This window comes from Ictidomys tridecemlineatus, chromosome 5 (genome assembly GCF_052094955.1).
Source record: "Ictidomys tridecemlineatus isolate mIctTri1 chromosome 5, mIctTri1.hap1, whole genome shotgun sequence".
Lineage (NCBI taxonomy): Eukaryota > Metazoa > Chordata > Mammalia > Rodentia > Sciuridae > Ictidomys > Ictidomys tridecemlineatus.
The window spans coordinates 180,570,979-180,594,719 of NC_135481.1; the positions used below are offsets into that span (position 1 = coordinate 180,570,979).

The window sequence follows — 23,741 nt, forward strand, 5'->3', positions numbered from 1 at the left end:
CTCTCTCTCTCTCTCTCTCTCTCTCTCTTTAAAAAAAAAAAAAGAACTATACATGCTCTGTAACTTTGGGGGAGAAAAAGGTTGTGAGTTGAGAAAATGACTTAAACACACACAAGCATGTTGTCAATGAGAATTTTTTATTTATAGGGTCATGAATGATTTCCATGTAGTGTGTATATATGTGTGTGTGTGTTAGCAGAGTTTGAACCCTGTGTGCTAAGCAAGTGTGCTGCCACTAAGGTAATCCCCCAGCACCATCCCCCTTTTTTTCTTTTTCTTTCTTTCTTTTTTTTTTAAGTCAAGGTCTTGCTAAGAGTAGCCCAGTCAAATTTGCGACCCTCCTGCCTCAGCCTCCAGAGTAGTTGAGGTTACGGGTGTGCACTACCACATCCTGCTTCTGTTGACTTTTTGAGGTTTTGTCATTCTTTTTCCTGTTTTCTATAAAAAGTAGTATTTTGTAATTAGAAAAAAATATAAATGTTATTAAAAATAATGGGGAAAACGATGGTAAAGAATGTCATCTAAATATGGGCAAATTTTGAAAAGTTGTAGTCTCATATTTTGTTCCTTATGGAATCTAGATGTCTAGATTCTGGTATCTGCCCAGTCTCAGTGTCTGGACGCTGTTGAGTCTCATATGACTTTAAGAATCCATGCTTATGTTCTCTTTCTTTTGGACCTCTGTTCAGTGAACGTAAGCATTTGTGCATTTATGTACCAAAGATAGGGTTCCTGACTTATGTTCTAGAAGAGAAGATGGATGTGTTATGATAATAGCAATAAGTGCAGTGTAGTCGCAGGGAGTCTTCTATGCTGTATGTCGTAAGTGCTTTATGTGTTTTTACTTTTATGCTTTACAGTAGCTCTGTGACGTGTCACAGTATTGCCCCCATTTATAGATGAAGAAACTAAGATGTAGAGAGGCTGAGTAGGTGGGTAGGCCAGGTTCAAACCCGGCAGTCTGGACCCGGGCTCTGTTTAACCGCTGCTTCCTCTGGTCACTCTCAATCAGTTATCGTTTGATTGCTTTACCTGGCTCTGCTCATTTCCTTCTTAGAACAGACCTTTCTGTCTCGTTCCTCCCAGGCTTAATGATGTTCCTCGTGTGTCAGGCACTAGGGGAGGGTGTGCAAAGTGAATGCAAAGTAGCTCCGCCCTTCAGGCCTGGGCACAGGTCGCTGAGAAGTTCCCGTGTAGAAGTGTGAGTGAGGGGCATGCTGAGTGGATGTGGTGGTGGTTACAGATGCCCGAGATGAGGTCAGCCTCACCTGGGACCTACCTCTTAATCAGCATGAGAAAAGAGGAACTTTGGGGGGAGCTGCAGAATCCCACTGTCTTCCTGTGGAAGAGGGGAATAATTGACTTCTGACCTGAAGAGGGGAATAGAGAAGCCCCTTTGGATTGGTGGGATAGCTAGTTCAGGGCCAGAGTGAGTTGCCACACCAAGGGGCGTTGGTAGCTGCTAATCCATAGCACTGGCTGCAAAATGCTTTGAGAGCCTCTAAAAGGCAGCTTGTGACCGCAGGAGTAAGGGGGACCCTGTAATGAGATCTGAACCCAAGATTGATTTTTGTAATGAGGAAATCGATTTCCCAAGGAAATTGTGTGACAGTATGATGTTTGGATGAGTGTACTTCTTAGTTGGTCTGTCGTAGACACTTTGACAGATTGTCTCTTTGTCTGGATGTGTTGCTGTTTGCTCCTCGGCGCCGGTAGTGCCCCTTCCTTTTAATGACGCTGTCTTGTTCTCCCCTCCTAGGTTCATGGAATCCGAGCTGGACCTGAATGACATCATTCAAGAGATGCACGTGGTGGCCACCATGCCAGACCTGTACCACCTTCTGGTGGAGCTGAATGCTGTGCAGTCGCTTCTCGGGTTGCTGGGACACGATAATACAGATATCCTTTCAGATCTATCCTCAGTAGAAGGCTGACTCGGGGAGGGGGCTGTTTACGCTCCTCCCCTGTCTGTCTCTGCTGATGTGTGCTGTCACGTCTGGTGTTCTATTTCCATTCTAATTATCTTCCATCTTGAAACACACGCTGCTCTTTACTCATTTGAAAATCCAGTTTTTATCTGTTAACAAACCTTGGGCAAATCCTTAATTGTCCTATTTGCTTTTATTAGTACTAGAATTCATAATGATGTATCTGTTCAGACATTAGCAGCATTAATTTTCAGGAACTGATTTTGGAAGCCCTTATTGAGGCAAGGCCAGACAGATTTGAATGTGTTGATCTAGACATCATTCCACTAGCAGATGGCCCAGTGGATCTGACCAGGGGAGGCAGTGAACCGTGGTGGAAAGCACACTGGGATGGCCTGAGGACAGGGAAGCTTGTCTGTTTTGTCCACTGCTATATTCCAGTTCCTTAAAGAGGAATAAAGAGCATTTCCTATTGGTTGGAAGTGCATTAGACCTAAGCAGACAAGCTAGGTCTGACTCCCAGCATCCCTTCTTAGGTAAAGCGCGGTGCCTCCCCTCACCTGCACAGATAGTTGGCTCTCAGTGTTAGTGAGAGGATCAGAGAAGCTGTCAGAGTGCCAAGCAGGTTCCTGTTGCTCATTAGGCACTTGGTAAATGTTCCTTGTAAGTGAATTTGAGTCATGACTTCCAAAACCATTTCATACTTTGTCTTTGCCATCAAGTGTGCAATAGCTTTAATGTAAAAGATTTTTGATGTGCCTGTGGACAAGGCTATGTTCATTAAACCAAAATTTCCTCTTAATAGTTGTTCTGTTTGACTCTAGATTTCCAGAGGTAAGAGACAAATGTAGTTAGTCTGCTTGAGTGATATTCATGGGAAATCCGCTGCTGCTTCACGTTATTTTCATCCTGCTGGTAATCTCTCTCCTGAGAGCATGTCTGACTAGGTTCTTTCTTGCTTGATAATTCTCATAGAAATAAATCAGTGAATAATTTTAATGCCGACTTCTTGAAGGGCAATCTTAAGACATTTCTGATGCTTCCATGTAATGTTAGACAGTGTTAATAATTGCTCTGCTGGTCCCCAGGTTGAGGACTGTGTTCACCAGGGGTTGCTGTGGGGGGTTAGCTTGTGTCAGTGAGCTCCATGGAAGGTCTCCTGGATTCATTCTGTGGACAGGCTTTGATGCCTTGACATTCCAGGCACCGTGAGCTGCGCTGGATGCTCAAGCAGTGTTGTACAGTGGGCATTGTCTTGGTCAGCTTGGGCTGTATCACCAAATACCATGAACTGGGTGGCTGAGAAGTAGTGGGAATTGGTTTCTCATGGTTTTGGATTCTGGGAAGTGCAAAATCCAGGCATTGGCAGCTTTGGTGTCTGGTGAGGGCACATTTCCTGGTTCATAGACAGCCTACTGTGTCCTCCTGTGGGGAAAGGAGCAAGGGAACGTGCTGGCTTTTTTATGAGAGCACTAATCTATCTCATCCCTGAGGTCTCTGCCCTCGCAACCTGATCACCTCCAAAGGCCCCACCTCCAAACACTGTCACACATTGGGTTTCCACATACAGATTTTGGAGAGGAGGTAAATAATTATTCTGAAGCCATTACCTGCCATATGAGGGATCCTTTCCAGGACAAAGATTCAGCAATTGGCATTTGAGGTGTGACTTCACTTTCAAGTCATCTATAGAATGGAAGCTTCCAAAATCCCTTAGACCTTAGCAGTAATTTAGCCTAGTGCCCTATCTGTTTCTGTAGTGACAAGTCTGAGGCCAGGTGCTGGACGGCCAACTGTGGAGGCAAGGCTGGCACTCTAGGTGCTGATGTCCCGTCCAGCGTTCCTTCCTGCTCTGGAGCCTTCCCTGTGGGCTTCACCACATCTCCGACAGAGACCCTGAGGCACACCTCATCCTGTGAATGAATACCAGAGTTACCTGCTATGTTTCTGGAAACACAGCTCTCTCCTGCCAACCCAAAATAATAGTAGCAGCTTTCCCAGGATACTGACATTTTGCTGATTCACCAGCCGGTTCCCGCTGGGGAGAAGACTGACTTGAGCAGCGCGTCCCACGTAGGCATGCTCGGGAGAGGCAGGGCGCAGATGTTCCGCATTGTTAAGTCCTGGTCTTTAGAAAGGAAGAAAACACATCCCCCTATAATATCTCTTGACAGACTGCCATTCCCTCCTGTTTTCTGAGAGCTAATCTGTTCCCCACTCTTGTATGCTAACCTTCACCCAACTGCCCTCACGATATTTTTAAAAATCTAATTATGCCCTACGTCACATTTAAAGTGCATTGAAAATTTTTAATTACCTTAATTTTAATTAGATGCAGCAATTAGGGTAAATGTCATCGTCCTCACAGTTCAGTTTCCCGTGATTTCAGGGAAGGATGGGCCCTCTTGACTCGTAGCTGACACATCCTCTGCCGGCGGAACCCCATCTCCCTGCCCGCTGCGCTCTGCTCCTTGTCTTCTCTGTGATCTATAATGGAAATTTTTCTTCAGGAAATGGTTGTTAACAATTTACTGTTGTACAGCTGTAACTGCCCAAAACACTGTACCATGAATAAACAATTTCGTGGCAGTCATGACTTAAATTTTTAATCTTTTTTAACTCTTCATCTATCAGCCAGCACCACACCCGACTGGTTGTGTTTCCAGCAAGCTCGTGGGTCATCTGTGCTTTGTCCTTCTCGGAGGAAACATGAACTGGAGGGATTTTAATTGGATCAGAGGCTGATTTGTTGTAACCTTCAGAGGTAGACAATGGGAGCAAACAGCTCGTGCCTCGTCCTTTCAACCGGGAGACGCTGCTAGGAGTTGCCATCTCTGCTCGGCTGCCGTGGTGGGGTGGTCAGTGCTCCTGGCCAGCTCCCCAGCCCCAGCCCCAGCAGGGCTCAGCCGGCGCCCTAGGTGGCTGCAGAGTGGAACTGTGGTCTGCGAAGAGCTGTGGGTAGCACAACCCCCCAGCATTGAAGGGTTGCTCAGAGGGAGCATAAGGGGAACCCGACAGCTGCTGCCTTTTCAAAATATTGCTTTTTAAAATAATTTTCTGTAAAGCAAATCACTTAAACATGTTTAGGGCCCCCTTTTAATGAACTGTTTAGAGTGTTTCTACAGAGAAAATAAAACCAAAAGTACATCGAAAGATGTTTTTCTAAGGTATCACTCAAAATGCCAGTTTTTGTGTCCTGGCTTAAGTGAATTTTTCTGTTTGCCTAAAGGAACGAGAAGGAATAAAACAAACAGGGGAAGGTGAAACTCCAGATGGTGGCGAGTCACCCCTTCTGCTACAAAAAATAAGTAAAAGTCACCATGGTGCCGTATTCATGAGTGTCCTGGTTTGGTCATTTGCCATGTTCTCCTCCTGCATGACAAGTCGGCAGAGTCCCCTCTAGTCTTCTTTGGCAGATCACTGGCATTTGGGGGTTCCTCCTTTGTGTAAGTGTGTTGTGTGGCACTAGGGAAACAGGAATGATAACTGGAATCGAGAGCAAAACGCACAGGTAAACCACCCCTGTGGCTCTAGCTGTTAAAGTGCTCAGGAAATGTCATCAGCACTCTTAGGAGGTGTAGGTCACCTCTGGCGTGGGGCTTGTCAGGGAATTGGGATTGGCGATGGAAGCTTTTGATAGATGTGGAGACTAGAGGGCACTTCCGGTCTGTTTCCGCGGGCTCTACGTTTGCAAAGGAAACTGCCATTCTTCATATGTTGGAAGCTGACATGGCCTTGCTGGCCGCTTATGTTGTCTTTACAAACCTGTCAGGGCATCGGGTCCATGGTTTTGTTTTTGTTTTTGCTGTTTGTTTATTTTAATCGTACTATGGCTCCCTAGCTAAGTGCCTTATTCTTTCACTTAAAAAAAAGAAAGAAAGAAAGTAATCTAAATCAAATTTCATTCAAACTGCTTTCTCTCCACCCTTTGTGATTCAGAAAGATGAGGTGTCATTGTAGTGTTGACTTAAATCATAGGTACTGTGTGTGCATACTAATGGGCAGGAAGAGAGAAATTGTCAGTTATTGAGATCATTGGTGCAGGTAGTACAGCTCCTTGTTTCTGTGGAATAATTTTAGGGAGTAGTCATAGCCAGTATTTTCTAAATTACTGTTTAGTTTTCTCAGACTTTAGAAATCCAAGAGGACTTGCAGATTTTTTCAGTTGGATTTTGTGAAGAATTACCGGGGGAACTTAGAAAAGAAGGAGCAAACGGTTTGTTGATGTTTTTTAAGGCAAAAGCGATCAATTGAACTTTGGTTGTTGGGGTCTGATAATGCTAAAGTGGAACAAGCTGACTAAGGCACGCCATACCATCCCAGAGGGTGTGTAGGGTAGAGCAGAGCAGGGTGCCTCGGTTACAGACCCAGTGATAATGAGCAAGAATTGGGCTGGGAAGGGTTTGAGCCTCCTCAGGGGCTTTTTCCTAATTGGACTGGGGAGGGGGTGTTGCTGCATTGCTTTCCTGCAGGCACTAACAAGACTTGTATATCTTGAGCTGTTTTGCTAGGAGTTATTCTCGTTTTGATAATTCCAGAATCAAAATTGCACCTAAAAGATTAGACTTCTTTTGCCATCTGATGCTCTTCACAATATGTGTTGATAAGCCACTTCTCCTCCCCCTTTTTTTGGATCCAGTTAAATATGCTCTGAAGTAAGACAGATTAGATAAAAAGGTGCCCAAATGGCAATTTAGCGATCTTGTTTATGGGGTTTAGGTGATAAAATGTCTCTGGAAGGTTAGCCTACCTTGGGCATCTTCCCTGCCTCATAATAGTGTCCACTAGCAGTTAATGGTACTTAATGTTGAATGAATGCATCTTTTTCATATTGGTTTGATCTAGGATTGGGATAAAATTAAGAGTCCAGGTTCATTATGGGTACCTTTGTGCCATCTATCTTAAGAGGAGAAAAAGACCACCCTGTGTTTGAAATTCATCTTCGTCAGTTAAACTGTATTTAATCACTGTCCTATCTAAGAATAAAAGAAAAACAGTTTTAAAAAGCCCACATTTGTTGCATTAAGTTATTTATATTCTCTGAATCTACACTGGTTCATTTTCTTAAGAAAACCTTTTTGAAATTACTTGTAGAAAGCTATCTGCTGAATTCCTCTTCCTCTTTTTTTTTTTTTAAATAACTTTGTTCTTTGTGGACACATCTCATTGGAGATTACTAAGATTAACACTCAGTTTTTGTACCAAGGCTACAAGTGGTGGTAGGCCAAATAACAAATATGCAGAGCCAAAAAGTAGAGGTAAACACTGCTCTTTCCCAAGATCCCTTGTGTTATGGACCATTTCATGCCCAGCTGGTCTTTTCTACTTCACTGTTATTGTACCATCTTACTGCCCCAATAGTGGACAGGTACAGAAGAAGTGATTTGGGGTGGCTTTTCTGCCCAACGTGACAAAATGGGCTATCAGAAACTGTGTTTCAGTAATTCACAGAGAGACAGGCTCTCTGTTCTCCTATTATACTTGGCGAGAGAACCCTTTACTTGTGAAATGAAATTATAACTACGGTGGAAAAGCCTGTCACCCATGTGCAGCCTCTGCTTGTGAAGAAAGGCTAGGTGGGTGGCAGAGCGAAGCTGAATTTCCTCGTCAGGATTGAGAGTTCGTTTGTCTGTCGATCTTTAGTTCTGGTTCTCAGTCCCCTTTCTGGTCTTCAAATGATCTCCTGTCTTCTGGGTCATACTACATTACCTGAGGGTTGACGGTCATAATTAGGGACTCTTTACTGCCTTGCTGAAATGGTATTTTTATGAAAGGCGGGGATTTATGTAAAACTACAGGTAGGATTGATGAGCTGTTTGCCAGTCCTGGTGAATAGGTGATTTCCTGTTTGATTTCTCCACTGAGACAGAAAAGTAGGACATAATCCACTGGAATGTTATAACAAACCACTTTTCTTGGTAAAAGTTAAGACACTTATCCTATTCCTATATAAGATCACTACTATTGTCACAAAAAGTCTTTCTTCCCTTTTTTTTTTTTTATTTTTCAAGTTTCTAGTTTAATGTGACACATTGTGAGCATGGTATAAGTCTAATCAAAGAAAGAAGTGGTAATTTGGCCTACAGGACCTCAGAGACTGAACGAGGACTCCATCCATCTGAATGTCTGTGACCTGGCTGAAATAGAAACTCAGCTCTTCAACCCACGGTGACCCAGAAGTGAGGGCCACTCTGCTGTTAGCTTGAATTTTAGATTTTAGAGAAATCTTTTGGAAAAATGAAGGCAGTAATGAGGGCTTTGGACATCCTGTGAGAAGACTCGACTCACAGTCTGTATTTAGGGCTTTCATGTTTTGTGACTCTCTTTACCTGGCCTTTGACGGACCTGATGATTTTGTTTCCTGTAGGTCTGCAGAGGGCTAAGCTGGGCAGAGACCATTACCCCCATTTTATAGACAAGGAAATAAGCTGCAAGGAAGTAGAGGGGCTCACATAGACTGCTTGGCTAATGACAGTGATGGCAGCCTTCAGCTGACTAAAGATGCAAAGCGAGATGCCATGACAGGACCTGTCCTCAAGCTTGCCCTGGCTCCTCCTCTGTTGCCCTTTCAGATGTATAGCTGCCCCTTCGCTTAGAGAGGAGTCATGATCTGAAAAACTCACCAGCTTGAAAATTCATGTAATGCCCCTGACCTGGCGCACACAGCTTGGCAGCAGTGCACTGCAGAGTGTCTGTGTGGCCCTTCATGGCGGCCGACTGGGAGCTACAGCCCGTTGCTGCTGCCCTGCATCCCCACAGAGTATCTGTGTCAACAGCCTGGGAAAAGGCCAGAATCTAAGTATGGTTCCTACTGAACACTATCGTTTCTGTACCATGATAAGGCCAAAAAAATTGTAGGTTCAACTATCACGTGTTGGGAATCATCTATACTCCACTTGTCTCTTGAAATTACTTAATTAGTAATTATTGTATACTAGTTAGTAAGTACTTAATCATGCCTGGTGCTGCACAAGGGATGTGATGATAATACTTATTGCATGTCTTTGTTCCTTGTCCCACAGCTATCTGACACAGTAGTGGATGATGGATGGACAGATGGATGGGGTCATACACATGTGCATGTGTGTGCATGCGCTGGGTCATACACATGTGCATGTGTGTGCATGCGCTAGATGAAATGTTGCCTCGCATATCAAATAAGCATGTGAATGGGTTTTTAAGTGTTTACAACTCTTAATGTAAGAAGTTGTCAAGAGAACAAATATGGGAGTTTCTCAGATGAGGGGGAAGAAGGGGAGATAATTAACATTTTGCTCATTTCCTAGGATAATTAATGGCTTATGTTGGAAATAAGTGACAATTTTTTTCCTCTGTGATTACAGCAACATCAAAGCTAGAATTTACCTGAGTCTTGCCACATTTAATCCTGACATCTGTGCTCTACCCTGTGCGTTCATATGAAGTGGAGTGTGCTAGGTGGAATCAGGTGGACCTAACATTCTCCCTTAACGGTCGCAGTGACTTTAGTTAGCTGAAGCACTCGGAGCCTTGGTGTTCTGGTCTGTGAATTGGGGATCCCTCTTAACCTTCTAATACTGCTTGAGAACTCAGTAACATGGCACTTGGCCTGAATATGACTTTTAACAAGGGCCACTATTATGGTGGCTTTCATCTTTTAGAGAGGGAGATTACTAATGCCTGCCAACAGGGTAGTTCAAGGGCTTTTAGGAGCTAGTTTGTAGCTTGATGAATTTTTTTAAATTGATTTGAATGGTTTGTGTGTTTTGGTTTGCTGTGTGTCAGATATAACACACGGTCTTTTGTGTCAACAGCTTCACTAGTTACTTGGAATTTTCATTCCAAGACCTTTAAGCTCTTTTTGCTCTTTTAGCACTCTTATGGTTTGGGTACATGTCTTTGAGAGTGACAGGAATAGGACATGGAAGGCTTACTTACTCATCGTGGTCAGCTGGTCAGTTAGAGATGAGGAAAGCAAACCAAGTAATGTTTTTTTCAGCAAAACATTTTCATAAAATTCCCAGAACAGCACTTAGCCTGTGGTACTTGTTTATATATCCTGCATCTTTTATTTTTTCTCAAGTACAGGTAAAACTGCCCTGCTTCTGATCCCTGTCTCGAATTTGGATCCCACCTAGGAGGCAGCTTTGGATGTCCCCCTTTAGACTCCTCCTCCCCTCCCCAGCTACCCAGTACGTACCCACTCTCTGCCCAGCCCCCAGCACTCGAGGTCATAGTGCATCTGCACAAGCCGAGGTTGTTCTTTCAGAGTGTCAATCTTCACGTGATTATGACTTGCTCCCCTCCCCTGGGTCCTCTCCCCGTCCTCTGCAGATGCCGTGGTGGTGTATTCTGGTCTCTTTGCTTTTGATCCTGTGGTTTGGCTTTCTAGCCTACTGGCTCTCGTCTATAGTTGCCTGTTTTCTGACCACTTTTTCTAGTAAGTTATTCCTCATCTCCCAGCTCAATTCAGGAGGCCTGCATCCACGGTGTCTGTATTCCTCGTTTGTCACATGTTGTTATTATCTTTGCTGTATGATTTTTTAAAATTGGCTTTGGTTTTCTAGCTTCATCATTTCATAGATGAGGAGACTGAGACCCAGAATGAAGAACAGATTTGCCTTTATCACCATACAGTGCCTTATTTATTCAGGCAGTCACTGAATACAGGTTGATGGAGCGAGGGGAGAGTGTGTGTGTGTGTGTGTGTGTGTGTGTTTCCAGGTCGGGGAAGGGAAGCTTAGTTGGAAGTGCAGTTTGCCTTCCAGGTTCCTGATATAACTCCTTTTTTTTTCTCTTTTGTGCTCCTTTCCCTTATATTTCCCTCTCTTTCTCCTGTTTTTACCTGCGGCCTGGTTCCTATGTTCACCTTCCCCTTAAGTCCAAGGTGGTGTGGAATTTGAGGGGAAGACGGTGGGGAGCCATTGCTGCCCTGTGTAAACCTTTCTTGCTGTTTCTCCAACCCATTTGTCCTGCCTGATCTCTGAGAATTCCTTGGAGAGTGCCAGCCATCTCCGCTGCCTTTCAAGGTGAACAGTACCTGGTAGTAAAAATGACACTGAGCTTCAAGAGTTTAGATTATGAGATAGGGTTAAAGATGTTGACCTGTTTCTTACTGGAAAAGTGCCCTCCCAAGTGATCTATTTAAAGTTTGGGAATTCATGAAAAAACATTGAACCCATGGAAGAAGTTGCCAGGAAGGAGCCCGAGCGGGTCAGTTAACTATCGACCGAGCACCCCCTGGGGGAGGAGCCTTGTTGAAGAGAGGCTAATAAATCCAGAGTGTACTAAAGGTACATGGTGATAAAGCAGCTGATGAGGAAACGGGGAACTGCAGATTTAATAACTCATCATTGGATTTCATTCTGTGCGTGATCCCTTAACACTTGGCACATGTGTCCATCGCCGTGGTTGACTTGCTTCAGGAACTGACAGATATTGACACCCTCCACGAGAGCGAAGAGGGAGCGGAAGTCCTCATTGATGCACTGGTGAGTTGCATGGTCCCCTGGAGTTTTGCAGGTTTGCTGAAGGCACAGGCGGCATCCCCCCTGTTGTGTCTGAATGGCGTCCCTAGGATTTTGTGGCTGGGCTGGTTGGAATGAGGCGAGTGGGATATGGAAGTGCATCTTGGAGGGGACGCGTTGGCTGAGGGCCATAGAAGGCCAGCATTTGTCTGCTGTAGGCAGCCATTGCTCATCTGTTCCCTGTTTAATCCTCGCCTCATCCTGCCTGATGGGTTTATTCCTGAGGCTTAGAGAGATGGACGGCTTGCCTGTGGTCACAGAGCTGACTCCCTGCTCCCCACCCCCTATGTGCCACCACTGACCTTTGTACTAAGAGCTTCCACTGATGTTTTATAATCTCTGGTGCCCACATGGAAGGGTATCGTTCTTACTTATTTTGGAGATGGGTCATCAAAGAGGCATTGGAGAATGTGGAAGGAGAACAAACCTTAGCACTCATCTGCCAGGGTTGCATCTCCAGCCTCCAGCAGACAGGGCCTCGTGACTTCTGTGTTCTTTTTGTGGAATGAAGCAGGGCCTCTGACTCCTCGGCCTTTGGGTCAAGCAGCAGCTAGTGCAAGGTCCAGGTACATGGGGTGAACCCTGTCGGCTGATCCCCCTCTGTCTCATCACCCGACACTGAGGAGACCCCGGAGGCAGATGTGAAGCTTTCCTTTGGGCCACTCGGCCAGTCCTTTGATCCCTGAGACTGCAGCCTGCACCCCAGACCTCTTCCACACACTAGACTCCCTTGTCAGAGAGGGCTCCAGACTGAAAAGGCACCACAGTCGGCCTGTGGCGGAGGAAGTCTAGTCCAGTCTCCTGCCCTGATTCTGCCCGTGGAGTTCTGACCAGCTCCCACGTCCTCTCCCCCCTCTGTGGATCTCCCTTCCACTCTGTCATCTTCTCTTGCCTTTTCTCTCTGGTACTGAGGTAAGTGCCGATTTTGGAGCAGTTTGCAGAGTTTATCTAAGATCCTTGCGGCCACTTGTGTTGAAAGCACACAGGTACTTATTAGGCTGCTTTCCGGCCCCACCCGAGACCACTGAAGCAGAACTGCCTGACAGGGGGCCCAGATGGTTCTGAGACGCACAGCTGCATGACCCAGCCCTCCTTACCCTTTCTCTTAAGGTTCTCGACACCAGAAGTTTCCCATGTGCTGTGCTTGCTGTGGCATTTGGTGTGAATGACAGGGTCGTGAACCCACTGGATATGAAGAACTGTCTCTCCCGGAGAGCGAGGCTGCAGTCCAGCATGGCCATGTGAAACTGTGAGGGAGCTTTCTATGGCCATTTTTCTTACATGCTCCCTCCTAGAGTGAACTGCCACTTTGGTAGGATCAGGGCCTTTATTTTTCCTTGGGACCACTGTGCGGAAAGCACGGGACCTTGCTGGGGTGTTCTTTTGTTTTGAGGAGCAGCTGAGGGGAGCTGTGGCAGCGGCTCCTGCACTGTGTCCCCACAGTGCCATTTGTGCAGTCTTACCTTCCAGAAGTTAATTACAGTGGCCCTGGACGAGCCTTCCTGCCTGGTCCCTGGGCTGATTTTAATTACCTTCCTTGCCCGTGTGAATGGAGAAGACAGGGGAGGAACAGCTAGCCTGGCTGCTGCATGTTGAACCTACCCAGAAGCAGCAGTTCACACAAAAGCCCCTTTTGTGCTTTCTGTGTCGCCAGGCCCACCAACAAAGGCTGGATCTTGCAGAGTTTATTGTCTGTGTGGAAAGAAACAGTTCATCCTCAGTCTGGGGAGCCATTAGGTGGCTGCTATACAGGGTTTTCTGTTTGTTTAGTTTCTTTCTGATTATATTATTTTAAGATTTTGATGCTTACAGTTTTATCCTGGTGGGGCTGGTATGAATCACAAACACTGAACATTCTAGACTCCAATACATTATTTGCTCTCCTGCAACCAGTCAGAGGCAACAGTAAATATCAGAGGGCAGAACCGGCAAGTGGTCTTCCATTTATTCTTCGCCACCCTTGTGCCACATTGAGGAGAAGTTTGATAAGTAGTCTCATATTACAAGGGTTGAGTTGTCTTCGTAGTTTTAATTTGGGGCCAGTGTTGGAAGCCTGGAATTGCTTGAGCAGAGGCTAGAGGGCATGTGGCAGGATTTATTGTGGAGTGCAGTTTGCAGTTATTGCCTTGGTCTTTTTTCCCAGTTGTAAGTCTCAAGTAATAGAACAGCTCATTTGTGGGGAGAGCGCGCTGTTCTGGCATTCTTGGGGCTCTGCACAAGCTTTCTGTGTTGGCCACACCCACCGGTGTTCCTCATGCAAAAGGTGAAGACATGTTTGTGCTTTGGAACAGGTGGATTTGGCAAATGGACTCCTTTCTAGAGAGTAGTAATTGTGAGGGTGTATTGCTTTGATGGCATTTCTGTGGCTTACTCCTCCGAAGGTGGCTTTGGAGTAGTGATTAGGCTGCTGTGATTTCTCTACTTACTACTTGGCATGCCTGGCTTCTCCAGGTCACCTGGAGCACTCCTGCTCCTCCTCCTCCTCCTGTGAAGCCCAGCTTCAACCTCAGCTCTTCTGAATTTTTCCAAACTCATCACCTCAGTGAAATTTGTGTTCCCCTAGCACTTTGTACGTCCTGGAACTTGTCAAATTGCATTATAGATTTCTAAGTTTGTCTTTTTTGAGTTGTGGTCACTGTTGGGAAAGCAGTCAGAGTGGTGGCTCTGTTACTTACCAATTGTGTGTCCTTGGGAGAGCTACCCCACCACTCCATACTCTGCTTTTTTTGTCTATAAAGTGGAAATAACAGTAGGCCCATTGCACAGTGCCAACGTGAGGGATAACTGAGATATTTAACAAGTCTCTAGGACAGTCTGGCACAGAGTAAACACCCGATAAATGTGGGCCTTTATTGTTATAAAGGTATCGATCCTGGCAGATATTAAGCAGTTAGTAAATGTCAAGGTAAAATGACAAGTGTCATCTGCCACACAGTGGGATATTTGTGAAGGTTATTAAACTCAAGTATTTTTTCAGTTCAAAAATGTTTCAAAAAACATTTTTAATAATTATTCAGAAACTGTTCGGATGGCATAGGCCTAAATAAGACATGCAAAGATAGAGGTTTAGGGTGTGTGTGTGTGTGTGTGTGTGTTTGTGTGTATGTGTGTGTGTTTGTGTGTATGTGTGTGTGTATGTGTGTGTGTGTGTTTTAATGGAAAAACATAAGCAATGGTCAATTGAGGTCGAGTATCGAGAAGGGTTGAGAGAGATTCAGGCTTCTGTGAAATGAAGAGGATGCAGTGGTCACGCCTCATGGAGAAGAATCAGAGTTGGCTGCAGAGCTCAGGTGCTGGCCAAGGCCTGGAGGAGGCTTATCCACGAGAGGGTATGGGGGTGTCGCAGCCAGAGCAGGTGCAAGTGTGGCTGGACCATCAACAGGCTAGGAGTCATAAAGGGTTTCACAAAAGTGGCTTTGATGTGAAGAGCTGGGGGCTATCCTCCATACTGTTCTTGCCCTTCATTGACCCCGTGTAAGGGTTAAGCTTGGAGCTCCAGATTGGGTTGGCTGGAACTTGGTTAGTATCATATTTGTGCTGCTCAGGTGAGACCCAGCTTAGCACATCTCATGTTGCTTTACGTGTGCTCACTGTCCATTTCTGGCCAGTTCCTTCCCATTTCCATTAATGTTCTTGCCTTCATCTTTGTTCCTAAGCAAAACTCGATTGTTCATTCATTCACTCAGTGCTTACTGAATGCTCGGCATGTTCCTGATCCTAGGCACTCAGGTGTGTAATTGTAAGAATGAAAGAGTCTCTGCTTTGGTGGAGATTATGTTCTAGTCTAGGGAGAAACAGTAAATAAATGAACATGAAAACTATCAGAGTGATTGTCTGTTACGCAGAGAATTAAAATAGAGTGATGTGTTATTGGGTGACAGGAAGTCAAGAAAGGCCTGGATTCTGGGTGACAAGAAACCAGCCACTCAGAATGAGCTAGAGCAAGGTGGAACAAGGGCAGAGACAGACAGGAATGAGCGTGACATAGTGAAGGAACAGAAAAGGGCCATCCTGTGGAGTACAGCCAGGCTCGTGGGGAAAGGTCGGGGCCAGTCCACCTGGGTGCCAGAGGCATTATCCGTCATGAGGCCAGTGTGCACAGGGTCATAACAGTCTGACCAGCACTTCAAAAGACCACTGCAGCTGTGCAGATAGTGAATCCGAGGGACAGGAATGGAAAGGGCACTGCTGTCAGCTGCGGTATAGCAGGCCTGAGTCCCGCCTTATGACCGTGTCACCATGTGTATCGTCAAGATTTGTTTGATCGAGATTCAGTGGGTGTGGGGTTTTATATTTATTATTATTTTCTAAATCTGAAATTCCTAGTAGGTGGAAAAACTCTAGTCTAACTCTGGGGAAAGCTTGTTGGCAGATTGTACCAGACAGAAAAAGAATCCTCCCTCAAACCCTCTCATCTGCCTCTCTCTTTATTTTCTCCTCTTCTCTTATATCCATCCTCCTTGATCTAGTGGAAAACAGTGCCTGATCATGCCCTTGAACTTTGTGTGATTAAGACCTTCTGGAATGTTGTCTGGGAGACCTGCTGATGGGCAGAAATAACCAAGGACTTATCAGAAAAGGACAGAAAAGTCCTGATTTTCAAGGCCAGGGTTGCTCTGCCTGATGCTTTAATCCCGGAGCAGGATCTGTTTTTAGTTTCAGACTTCGTCACAGGTTCAGAAAATTGAAGGTAGACCCAAGGGGTTAGCGGGAGTAGGACAGAATGCTAATTTACCCTTCTTACTAGGCAATATCCAGAGCTATACATAATATAAATACTTTTCCAAGGGTTTTCTGAGCTAAATGTATTTTGACTGCTTTTGGCCCTTCTGCAATCAGATAAAATTGCATTTAACCCAACTAAACATAAAGTTTCACACTTTGCAAAGCTTAAAAAGGCTGCCTGTTAGAAGTTAGATTTCCACAACAAGAAAAAAGATTTTCCTCCAGCCAGACGCCCATTATCCATAGCCATTCAGCTCTAGGATTTGAGTGCGTCGCTCATTGCCACTGTCCCCGCCACTTTGCAGACAGCAGAGATGGGAAGCATAACTAAGAATCAAGGAAAGGGGGAAATAATGCAGATAAAGAGCAATAAGCAATTGAAGCCCGTGAAGCAGTTTGCAGAACTGACAAGCAGTTTGATACACAGCGGAGTCACAGTGTCTGCTGCTTTAGGATTCAGAGAGATTATAAGTCAATCAGGGTGATTTAGGGAAAAGCAAACTGTGACATGGTTCATACTCTTCCCCCAGATGTTTTCCTGTTTTCTCTCACATACCCAAATTGTCCAATTAATTAAGAAAAACATTGCAGTAGATTTCTACGGTGACGCTCTTGCTGGCTGTGAGATTTGAGAGCAAGATTGTGTGTCTGCTGGTATGTGAGGGGAAAGCAGCTCTTTCCTGCGTGTGGGCGCCTTCAGCTCTGTCATCAGTGTCCCCTCTAGGAGTCTCTCCCACTGCTGCACAGAGGAGAGCCTAGAAAGGTAACTCGCTTGTGATTCAGGTGGCGCAAATTGGCCAGTCATTTCAGGTTTTCTTCTCAAATAGATGTTTCTCTGGAGTCTCACCCAGAAAGAGCGGAGTGGCCTTGTTCCACGTCTGTCCCTCTTCCCGAGCTTCCTTCCGCAGGCCGAGTTTGGAGCAGGTCTGTAGAGTGCCTGTCTTCCTCAGAGTGCTCAGGAAGCGCGGCTGAACAGGATCATTTCCTTCTCTCTTGTCACCAAAGTAATAGGATAGAATAGGAAAAAATGGTCTTCAGAGCTGGTCGCCTCTGCCACCGGCTTTGTAACTTTGGACCAGGCCAATTAACCTCTCCAGGCTTTTATTCTCTTATCGGTAAAAGCGAGAGGACTCCTTGAGGCTAAGTGGAGCGGTTTTGCACGGAGCAGGCGTCCGTCAGTGCTCCCATGTGGTGAAGTGTGTGGGAAGGGTGGGCTGGACCCAGGGTGTACCCAGACTAAGGTGAGGAACCTGCCTTTGAGGTACTTGGCTTTCACCTAGGGCATGTGAGCAGGGAATAATCAGGCCCTCAGAAAGGGAGAGGGCTGGATTCACACTCTCTACTGAGTTTCTCAGCTGCTGCCTTACACCAAACCCAGGGTAAGGCCTGTCATTTTCATTTAATCTTTGCAATTTACCCCCATTTCCTGAGTGAGGACACTGAGGCTCTGGGGATGAGGATACACCACCAGCATGCAGCAGACTGTGTCCTCATGACTGCCCACTTGGAATGCTGTCACCCGGTGGATAGTCACTTCTTCCTTTTAATTTTTGTTGTTTTGGTTTTTGAGTGGTTTATAGTCCTGGAGATGGGAATCCAGGGCACTGTACCACTGAGCTGCATCCCCAGCCCATTTGTTTATCTGTTTATTTTTGAGACCATTGTTGAGGCAGTGATCTCAACCTGCAGTCCTCCTGCTTTAGCTTCCCCATTACACTGCCACCTTTCCTGTTGTTTCTTCTTCTTCTTCTTCTTCTTCTTCCTCCTCCTCCTCCTCCTCCTCTTCTTCCTCCTCCTCCCCCCTCCCTCCTCCCCCCTCCCTCCCTCCTCCCTCTTCTTTCCTCCTCCTCCCTCCTCCTCCTCCTTTGTCCTCCTCCTCCTTCCTCTTCCTTTTTCCTCTCCTCCTTCCTCCTCTTCCTTTTCTTCCTTTCCTCCTCCTCCTTCAACCTCCTCCTCCTTCCTCTCCTCCTTCCTCCTTCCTCCTCTTCCTTTCTTTTCCTCCTTCCTCCTCCTCCTTCCTTCCTCCTTTAAAAAAAAATTTAAAATTTTTTTAGTTGTAGATGGATACAGTGCCTTTATTTTATTTATGTATGTGGTGCTAAGGATTGAACCCAGTGCCCCATGCATGTGAGACAAACACTCTACCTCTGAGCCACAACCCCAGCCCAAGAAAATTAGGTATTTCCTCAGCTTCCCTCCCTGGCATGGCTTGGGATCCCCAGGGCAGTCTGCCCACAGCACAGATTGTGCCCAGGAGGAGCCAGGGTCGGAGAGTGCTGCTTCTCCCAACCTGAAGGGAACCCGGCCTGTTCTTTTGCTGCCCCTGCTCTCTGGCTGTGAGGTCCTGGTGAAGTCCCCAGCTCTCCTGAGTGGGCTCTATCTACCGCATGGCTACTTCAAGTTTCTTGTTTATCTCCAAACGTGTGAATCAAATCAGAGAAGCACAGTGGCGTTTCTGTCCATTAAATGTGGTTCAGATACCACGCGTTTTGTCCTGTTAAGATTCTTCTTTTTAAGAAAGAAGTAGAAATTCTTTCATAAAAGCTTGGCATGGGAAGATAGAGTGTTTTGAGTTTAACCCTAAATTTTGAGGTCAGCGTAGTGTGGCTGGTGAACCTGCCGACTGCACAGCTCTGCGCTGTGCTCCAGGAATGCGGTAGGGCTTGAGTGAGCCATTGGCCTGGCCCCAGCTGGCCCTCTGGTGAGGTGTGGAAGCGCCACTGAGGAGGGCGCTGGCTTGGTGTCAGGTCTGAGTTCCAGCACAGCTCTGGTCAGCACTGCCTTGTGACCTTGACCTTCACTTTGCCTCCTTCAGCTTCAGCATTCTCCTGAGTGAGAGATAAGGCTGCTGCCCTTTCCTTGCCTCAGGGCACTTCAGGGCTCACAGGGAAGGGGTGGGCGAGCACCGCGCAGTGCAGGCTGCTGATTAAGTGCTTGCTGTGTTCACGCAGATAGAGGAGATGTGAGTGTGGGAGTGGGAACATGTGGGGCCTATTTGTGACATGTGTCCCTCTCTCCATTTGCTTCCCTGTTCCTGCAGGTGGATGGGCAGGTGGTAGCGCTGCTGGTGCAGAATCTGGAGCGGCTGGATGAGTCTGTGAGAGAGGAGGCGGACGGTGTCCACAACACGCTGGGTAAGCCGGAGGCGCCGCTGTGGGCCCTATGCTCCTTGCCCTTCCTCCCTTATAATCGAGTCAACACGGAGTGTTTTCTTTCCTGCTCTTCCCAAACTGCCTTTTCAGAAACGAAGACTCGTGTGTACTTTTCATATAACTGTAGTTTGGGTTTGGCTTGCAGGTAATAAAAGCAGAAATCCACTGAGGAGGTATATACCTTCCAAGATCAGAGCATGGGCTCTCTTTGCAGGCCTTTCCCTCTAAAACAGGATGAAATCTACTAAGGATCCCATCCCCCACCCTGGAAAAGTGTATATTTAAAATTTTTAAGTCATTTTTTTTGTGTTGGTTTTTCTAATCACTCTCCTTCAGTGGAACTAGAAACTTTTGGCCAGCTGTGTAACTGTAGAAGAAGGACATTTTCTTTGAAAAACAGTGTTTATTCTTCTTCTTAAATATAGATTCCTTTGTAAACTCTGGGTTGAAATACTGCTGCTAACTTGGCTGCCCCTGTATCAGATGAACATTTAAGTGGATTCCTCTGCAGTATTTCTCCTCTTCCTTTCCCTCCTCAAATCTCCCAGTCTTTCCTTTTGCAAAGTTGCCAAACAAATAGCCTATTTAAAAGTGTGCTTTTGGGTTGTCCTCTTTATCACTGGTCCTGCCGTATAAGACCAGAGGTGACATATCTGTGAGCCAAGTTTGAGACATGAATGAGGCCCAGTGGAAGCAGGAATTTTGATGAGGTTAGATTTTCTCTCTGCTTCTTTGTGTTTGCCACAGATTTCTCTTGTAGTTCTAGACTTTCTTCAGTGAGGATTATTATAAAGCAGGGGGAAGATGGGCACCCAGGGAGTAAGAGAAGAGAGAATAAGCGCTAGTCTAGAGCCAGAATTTGGCATCGTTCTCTGTTATCCTAGTGCTGGATTTTATAGAATCCTAAGCTTATCAAAAGAAAAGTCAGCTTACTGTTAATAAAAAGGGCCTTCTGTAGTAGAAAAGGCCCCAGCCTGGCCGTCTGCAGAGATTTTCTGGTTTCAGGTTGGGCACCTGCCGAGAACTGGGAGGAGATCATCCCTGTCTCCCGTCCTGGGTGCCCCACAGGCACCATGCTAGGCCCTGGGTAGGCGTGGCCTTCCTCCTTAAGAGGTGAACTGTTAGGAAAGACAATCCCAGGAGAAATGGTATAATGGGAGCCAGAGGAAAGTTCTGTGGGCACCACAAGGAAGGGTCTCCAAATTGCCTCCTAGGAGCAGGTGGGGACCGGGGCTGAGTAAGAAGGGAGGTGCCTTTGAGGAGTGGGGCAGGGCCTCTGAGTAGGAGTGTCCTCTGCAGTCATGAAGGGGGGTGGTGGCTTTGGGAACAGTTAGATGTGCACTTGGCAGTGGGAGATGGAAGTGGGGGCGGATGTTTTGTCCAGGTTTTGGGGAGACCTTATAAACCTGCCAAGAAGTTTGGGTGTTTGTCCCAGGGGGCAACGGAAACTGTCTAAAGTCCAGGAACAAGATAGAGCCAGGAGACTGAAATGAATGAGTTGATTTTCTTAGAAAATGTGAAAAAGTAATCGAGGCTATTGAAATGACCTCATCTTTCAGGCTCTTGTTGCTACTCTGCATCCGCAGTTTTGTGTTGTGTCACCCTACCCCAGGGACTGCCTGGCCTTTCTTCACTTGCTGTTGGTGAGGCCAACCTGGGCGGAGGAGTGAACAAGAAGTAGGAGTGTGGGGATGTTTTGAGCCTTTTTTCTTTCAAACTTCACACCCAGTATAGTGTGTCTGGGCGTTGTGCTTAGAAAACACCAAACTGCATTGCTTACTGATAGTAACATATTCTAAGAAATGAAGCAAAAGGGGCCCTGAAGGGAAGGGAAGGAAAACATCTGATGTATTAAGGACTATAGGTAATATTTTTAAAAATATCATAGTCATACAATACCTTCTATTTTTGCTTCTCGTTTTTAATTTTTCTGTGGTGAACACTTGCTGTGGTAGGAGATAGCAGGACTGATTATTTGCTTCCTAGTACCTGGAAGCTACTTCTGCCAGCCTGGCCTTTCCCCTCTGTGCATATTACTTTGTTCAATTAAGAACATCGTGCTTGCCTTTTTGTAATGTCCTGGTTCCCACGATGCAGGGGAAGAGAGCTGAAAATGGGTGAATCCTGAGAGCAAGAGACTCTGAGTCCCCACCCCTGGTTCTTCCCTGAGGTTTCTGCCTAGCCCTCTGCCTGTGGTTCCAGGTCCCGGGGACCCAGCATACCAGCAGCCATGGGGCCTTCCCAAGCACACAGCCACCCTTCTGTGGGCCCCATTAGTGCAGAGCGCCTGTCACTCTCCCTGTTGTGAATGCCATCATTTTCAGCTGTGACTTTTGCTTGTAATGTAACTTGAAGAAAAGACCCACAGCATCTCCCTAGTTAAATCTAAAAATGACAGCACAGCAGCTGGCTGGGAGGAGTGCAGGGAGGTGGGAAGGGAATCCATGCCTGTCCTGGGAAGCCGCTTGTTGCAGATGGAAACAAAGTTGCCCCCCCCCCCCCCAGTGACTGGTGCCTGTCTCCTTTCAGCGATCGTGGAAAACATGGCTGAGTTCCGGCCTGAGATGTGCACAGAGGCCGCCCAGCAGGGGCTCCTGCAGTGGCTCCTGAAGAGGCTAAAGGTGAGTGTGGCTTGGTGGCACTGCTGTCCCGCCTCTCTTTGCTCTGGGCCTGGCTGACCCTGGGTTGTTGACACAGATTATCTTCCCCAAGCCTTAGGATCTAGTTTGGGAAGCTTCTAGTGCCTCTTAGCCCTTTCTTTGCTTATTCTCTTCTTTTTTAAAAAAAGATCCCTTCCAGTTCCATTTCGCAGAGGCAGCTACTGTTAGCAATGTATATCTGTTCTTCCAAAAACTTTCTGTGCCTTTTATGTGTGTTTCACAAACAATTCTATAATGTCTTCTTTTAAAAAAAATTTTTTTATAGTTGTAGATGGACAGAAGGCCTTTATTTTATTTGTTTATTTTTATGTGGTGCTGAGGATTGAACCTAGTGCCTCACAAATGCTAGGCAAGCACTCTACCACTGAGCTATAGCCCCAGCCCCAGCCCCTATAATATCTTCTTAATGTGAATTATTTTTTCACTGAACTGATGGTTGCCCGGTATTCCATTGTACAGATGTACCAAAGTTAATTTTGCCATTCCTGGTTGATAAGCATTTGCCTGGTGTAAACAGTGATGCAGTGAAATTCCTCATATATACACACTCATTTTTTTTCTTACACACTTGCCTCAGCTTATCTGGGTGATAAATTTCTAGAGTGGAACTGAGCCCAAGGGTAAGCACGTTAACATTTTTGGAGGTATTGCAAAATTGTCCTCTGTAAAGACTGCCCCATTAATTTGAGAATTCCAGCTACCTATAAACCCTCGAGTATTTTTGTTATGGTTTTGTTAATCTGATGAGTGAAATGGGTATTGTTATTTAAATTTGGAATTTTAAAATCAAGTCAAGTATTAGCTTTGTGTAGTGTGTATCAGGCATTTGTATTCATCTCTTTTAGCGTGGTATTTATATCCTTTATCCATATTGTGGTAGGATTGTTTATTCTTTTTCCTTGTTAGCCGTCAGAACTGTCCATATAGTAAATGGGGAGGTCAAAGGTATTCCAGATTCGCCTTGACCACAGGTGTGTTGGTAGGTAGTTTGGAACGGCTTGTATGCTGCTGCAGGCAAGGATTCCAACTTTTAGTAAGCAGGAGGTGGTTATTTGTAGCAGGAGTGAAAGGTGGTCCTGGACTTGCTATGGTTCAGTGTTATAGGGATCCAGAAAGACCGTGGTGGACCACCTCCACTGTCTAGGTAGGGCCAAGGATGAAGGTTAGCGTATAGCCACCATTCCCTGCCTCTCAGGCAGCCTAAGTCTTTCCTAGCTCTACTTATTGGACCATTGGTCCCCATGACCTCTGTCACAGAGACTTATGCGACATGTGGACGAGGATACTCTCTAGCCTAGCTCTCACCTCGGCAGGTGTGGGTGCATCTGCCTGGCAGGCTCAGTGCACTGAACCCCTTGACCCCACTCCTCTTTCCTTTCAGCCCTGCACTCAGTAGGTGGCTGCTCCGTGCATGGACATCTCCTCCAAGTCGGGACTTCCCTTGGTTCGTGAGCTGCCCTTGTTTCCCCACGAATTCCCTTCCATCTCCCTACACTCCCGCCCTTCTTTTCTCAGTATTCACATGTCTTTATTCTCGAACACCTTGAAATCTTTTGGGAGTCAGGGGTAGGGAAGAAGGAAGCAGAAACCAAGTTAAGGGGAGAGGACAGTTCTCAGTGACCATCTAAATTGGAGCAGTAGCTGTGAGTCATGACCCCAACCTTAAACATGTAAAATCCAATAGTTTTTGTCTCTAGGAAGTCAGGACAAATTTCTCTGTCAGATGTTGAAACTTGTTGGTCTTTTTTTTTTTTTGGCGGGGAGGGGGGA

General features: G+C 46.0%; 1 protein-coding gene and 1 long non-coding RNA gene across 3 annotated transcripts in view; one reads left to right on the forward strand and one right to left on the reverse strand.

Moving 5' to 3' along the window:
* The window catches only part of Ctnnbl1 (catenin beta like 1), a 154,374-nt gene that overhangs the window by 41,976 nt on the left and 88,657 nt on the right, over positions 1 to 23,741 (forward strand). For both annotated transcript variants that reach the window (XM_078051765.1, XM_005329851.4), the window contains exons 4-7: positions 1,760 to 1,899; positions 11,301 to 11,398; positions 19,200 to 19,293; positions 21,841 to 21,932. In XM_078051765.1, the coding sequence (XP_077907891.1) occupies positions 1,760 to 1,899; positions 11,301 to 11,398; positions 19,200 to 19,293; positions 21,841 to 21,932 (424 nt within the window). The remainder of the gene's footprint in view (positions 1 to 1,759; positions 1,900 to 11,300; positions 11,399 to 19,199; positions 19,294 to 21,840; positions 21,933 to 23,741) is intronic.
* On the reverse strand, positions 119 to 4,947 carry LOC120886178 (uncharacterized). The gene is made up of 3 exons (XR_005728940.2): positions 4,246 to 4,947; positions 3,939 to 4,056; positions 119 to 3,841 (listed from the first exon to the last, which is right to left on the reverse strand). It is a non-coding gene; the product is annotated as an uncharacterized LOC120886178 (long non-coding RNA).